The sequence below is a fragment of the Colossoma macropomum genome, unplaced genomic scaffold (assembly GCF_904425465.1).
Source record: "Colossoma macropomum unplaced genomic scaffold, Colossoma_macropomum, whole genome shotgun sequence".
Classification (NCBI taxonomy): Eukaryota; Metazoa; Chordata; class Actinopteri; order Characiformes; family Serrasalmidae; genus Colossoma; species Colossoma macropomum.
Genome location: NW_023495818.1, coordinates 30,274 through 35,441, shown reverse-complemented (window position 1 = coordinate 35,441; position 5,168 = coordinate 30,274). Strand labels below are relative to the sequence as shown.

The window sequence follows — 5,168 nt, the reverse complement described above, 5'->3', positions numbered from 1 at the left end:
TTTACAAAAATAAAACATTTAAAAACCAAATCAGTACACTAGACCAGTGAACACCTCAGTCAGACAAAGGCACCACGATCTCTGGTTTGAGATGCTGGTTTATAATGGCCAGCTCTTGCCCTTGAAGTGGGAGGACAAGATGTGCACAGGAGGCCTCCACCGATAACCAGGAGCACAGCTGCACCCCAGCAGATAAAGATAGCAGCCCCCAGCTCCCTCTTCTGCGCCTGGGCCACCAAAGGGTTGTAGAAGTCCATGATGACCACATGGGCCGTCCAGCTTGGAGGCACAAGGCTCAGAACGCCAGCAATGAGAAAGAAAACCCCAGCTCCTGTAGCTACTCTAGCTTTGGTGGTAGAACCTTCAACCAAGCAGTTTGTGCATTCACCCCCAGCTACACTAGCAACTATAGCTACAACAGCAATTAGGAGAGCAATAATAAGGATGGCTCGAGAGGCCTGGAGGTCTGAAGGCAGCGCCAGCATAGAGTCAAAGACTTTGCACTGCATTTGGCCAGTGCTTTGCACCACACAGCTCATCCACAAGCCCTCCCAGACGATCTGTGCAGTCACAATGTTGCTGCCTATAAAGGCAGTCACTCGCCATAATGGAAGGGCACAGGCCACGATAACACCCAGCCAGCCCAGTGTCCCCAGTGCAGCACCAAGCATCTGTAGTCCCGCAGACATGGCACACTCAGGACAGGGCTGTATTTGACCTGGAAGAAACAGAGCAAAGCTGGAAGTAAAACTGTTCCAAAATGGCTCCCCATTTGACAGTGCACAGAAGGTACAAGTCTGTCCAACTCCAACACATATCCAACCTCCATCTGCAGCATAGTTGGTTACCACAATGGCTTCTATGCATTCCTCTTTTACTGAAGCAGCTCATTACAAGAACTTTGCCAATGTTATGCCAAGGACAGGAAAATGCTTTGAAATTCTGTGGTAAACAATGCTACATAGCATTGCAGCAGAAATACATGGGGGGGTTAAAGTTTACTGCTAATAAGGAATGACACAAAAAGGAACAAACAGTAGGTGGGTATTACACTTAAATGCACAACATATTTCCAAATGATGGCCTGCCAATAAAATAATGCTTGACTTTCAAGTACGAGAGATCTTACTGCTAACTTTGGCCAAGAAATTCACATGAAATTTACTAAGTAGCAATTTTAAGTAGAGGTGATGACTTATTTCTGTAAACTTCAAACACATTTACTGAAAATATTGAAAATAATGTTGGCCAGTTCAATGACAATCACACCATAGTTGTAAGTCATTAAGCCTTCCCAAAAAGACATCCCATATGGTGATATCTGAGGACTTAATTTTGAAGACCAACTTTGTAACTAGAAAAAAGTTTAGTAATTTTGTCCAGCAAATGTACTAAGCCTGGGGTGTCCACTCTTACCCACAAAGGGGCAGTGTGGCTGCAGGTTCACTCCAGCAAAGCAGGAGCTCACATGAGCAACAGTTTGATGACAAACTAGATTAAACAAGTGGAATCAGGTGTGTTCCAGCTCATTTGAGTGAAAACCTGCAGCCACACCAGCCCTTTGAGGATAAGATTGGACACCCCTGTACTAAGCTTTCCAGTAACACCAGCCAAATATACATTAATGCATAATCTAGAAAGAAGTAGCCAACCCTAGCTCAGCCAGGAATCACGGCAGACTTCACTTTAATTCAAAACTGAGTAGAATAAGCCAATAATCAAGGAAACATTACTTTGGTGATTACTACAGCTGATAATTACTTAATTAGAAGTAGATCAGACTTTGAACTTGAAATGCAAGAGTGGCAGGTCAAAATCTTATAGAACTGCAGTAGAAAATCCAGCCACTTAAAAAGTGAAGTCTGTCAAGCTGCAGTCTTCACTTTGATGCTGTTCTGATCTGAAGTGAGAGATGTGACCACTCTCAGAGCATTACACATTCACCAATGAGTAAAGACCGCCCCCCCCAAAAAAAATGAGTTAGGAGCCAAGCATTAGGTAACATTTAAGTTTTAGGAAACGAAGTTTTCCCCTCATAATAGCATTGGCATTTGAAAATACTCAAAGTAGAAATCCTAAAGTTTTTCTTGAACACCCACTTCTATTGGCAGTTGCAGCACTTCTTTCTGTTCAAACTAAGCAATGAAGTAATAGTACTAAGCATAAAAAGAATTATCTATGATATACAATACACATGGTGTAATATGATACTGAGCCACAGCAAGACAGTGGGAGATGTATGAAATAACCCTGCTTACCTGCAAGTTTTAAAACAGCTGCAGCACAAATTAAAACCAACACATCAAACCACAAGAAGAGCCTGACTGCTAAAAGTGTGGGCCCCACATGCCTCACTCTCCCAAAACACCAGCTAACAGTACTCAACTAAAACAATGCAAAACCAACAGCCTTCACACTTCAGTTATAAGGCACCAGCTCCTCTTCCTGCACATTCATTGGCCAACAACTGTTCTGTTGCTGATGATTCTCCCGCTGTGATTGGTTGGTGAGAATAATTATGTGTCATGTGATGGTTGCATGCCACGTGCTTTGGAGTGCAAGACAGACCCAACTTTCCCAAACCTACGTTTAAGCACTCCTCCTTGTATCTACACTCTTTGTCCATTTTATCAGCTTCACTTATCATATGGGTGCACTTTGTAGTTCTACAATTACAGACTGTAGTCCATTTGTTTCTCTGCATACTTTGTAACCTCCCTTTCTGTTCTTCAATAATCAGGAACCACACATGACCACCACAACCAATATTATTTGGGTGGTGGATCATTTTCAGTACTGCAGTGACACTGACATGGTGGTGGCATGTTAGTGTGTGTTGTGCTGGTACAAGTGGATCACACACTGCTATTTGTATTTATTATAAACTCAGATTTTACTGCCAAAAACATACATACAGCAAAGGTAAATAGTTTTAAACAATATTCTTGACTGTCTAAGACTTTTCCAGAGTACTGTATAAACATAAACCTTTCAGTATTAGCAGTATTTTAGTGACATAATTGAAAAAAAATACAATAATTAACAATAACAATATAATTTTTTTGTTGTTTAATTCTGTTTTGTACACTCCTGCACTGTATTCGGGATGGTTCACTCACTAATTAATTCCCTATCCACTACATATTTGCTAAACTAAACTTGTATGACATTCTGGAGAGTCCACTATTTCACAAATAGTGTGTGATTTCAAATGCAGCAATAGTTTCAGGGCCTGACACGTAACTGTAATGTATGTAATTTACTGGCTGCTTCATACTGTTTTGAAAGAACAGTCCTAGTCCATAACAAGTTCTATAAATATAACTATAAAAACATAAGCATCTGGTTCATGTTAATAATACTGTATAAGGTTTCCTTTGGTGAAAGGGGAGGTCCACAGATTTTTTAAAAATTTTGCATAATTCAATCATCATTATGTAAACAAAGTAATTCAGAGTTGTCTGATGTAAAATGGTTAATTGTAGAAAACCTACAGAATCAGGCTTCTTTTTAATGGTGGTGATAGGAACCAGAGATCATGGTGTCTACACAATTACATTTTATTTACTATCCAAAACCACCAGTGAATCTGCGTCTTCTGATTTTATATGTAATGTTGATGACGGTAAAATAGTGATAAATTTGAGAAAAGTAGGTTTTAACCTTCTCTCAAAAGGCACTGTAATCATAGACATTTTGTTCATAGCTTTCTGTGATGTAGCTTTTAGAGGCATTAAAATGGTGGGATGCCTACACTGAGAAAAGTAAGTTTACATTGACTGATGCATTTAAGAGAAGAAAACAAAACAAATTAGTTCAAAACAAGCTATGTCAGATTTGTAGGACATTTGCACATAACAGTATTCAAGAAAAATGGTCTCATTAACTGTACTAAAGGGCCCATATCATGAAAAACTGAATTTCTCTTGCTTATTTGAAATAAAGGAGTTTAAATTAATATGTAAACAGCCAATTTTAATTCATTGTTTCTGTGATGGCATGAAAACCAACTCATTTACATCTGTTCACCTATTCGGCCTACAGCAGTTTAGCTCAGCCCACTCATACTGAGTTTATCAGTGTTTTTTGAATGAGGCACAATACAGGACAGCCAATCAGCTGAGCTCATTTATCTTCTATCATTTTTAAAGGCACGGTAACAAAAACAGACTTTGATAGTAAGGGATAAAAAGAGGTTGGAAAATGGTCATGTAAAAATGAATTATGACTGGTTTTATTAGAATGTTTTGATGGCCTAAATCTCCTTATCAGGGGGAAAGTAGTGATATTACGCTTATAAGAAATGTTATAAGTGGATCTCAAGGGGAAAAAAATACTTAAATATCATATATATGTATGATGTATGATGTATGTTTTCATATATATATATATATATATATATATATATATTATGAAAACCATTGGTGGTAGTTGCTAAATATCCTACATTCACTTTTTTTCACATGAGGCCAGTTTATCACATCGGTGTGGCTTTTTGTATCAGTCATAATTCATTTTTTTACACTGCTCATTTCTAACTTCTCAATAATCTCGTAGAATTAAACGGACTGTTTAAGACTGATATATGTAAATAGCCTCTGTTCTGATTGGCTTTCCTGTATTGGCCTCATCCAAAAAACAGTCCAGGCTGAAGCACTCCTTCAAACTTCAGCGTGAATGGGCGGGGCTAATCTACTGTAGGCTCAGACAGATACATGTGACATCACAAAAACAATAGATTCAAATGGGTTATTTTTGCAGTTTGGTAGATTTTGCAGTTTTTTGTAGATGGACCTACGGTCTGGGGGTGAACGGTACACTCTGAAGCTTTAAAAATAGGTACATAGTACAGTAAAGTGATTTATTTATTTAAGTGAAGAAAACGAGTTTTCCCCTGAGGTGGGAGCTTTAAAAACCCTTCGCGCTGCAGTTACAGATAAGACTGATAACTGGACGGGGAAATGTGCACGAATTAAAAGTCCAACAGTTGACAAATCAGAGTCCCAGAAAGAGGACACATGCGGGCTGCGGGTGACCGAAAGGAAAGGTGGTCCAGTGGCGAGGCAGACAGAGCGGAGCTGCAGGGAGACTGACAGGCCGCTCCGCCAATCCGCTGCGCCCGGGGGTCGGCTGGGCTTCGGCAGATGGTAAACGTTTGTGGTCTGTGT

The 5,168-nt window shown here is 39.6% G+C and overlaps 1 protein-coding gene across 1 annotated transcript; it reads right to left on the bottom strand.

The window, feature by feature from the left end:
* cldng (claudin g) lies at positions 1 to 2,377 on the bottom strand. Its single transcript, XM_036563570.1, has 2 exons — positions 2,259 to 2,377; positions 1 to 718 (listed from the first exon to the last, which is right to left on the bottom strand). Exon 2 carries the CDS (start codon positions 687 to 689, stop codon positions 60 to 62), a length of 630 nt encoding a protein of 209 aa, XP_036419463.1. The 5' UTR covers positions 690 to 718; positions 2,259 to 2,377; the 3' UTR covers positions 1 to 59.
* Positions 2,378 to 5,168: the final 2,791 nt, after the last annotated feature.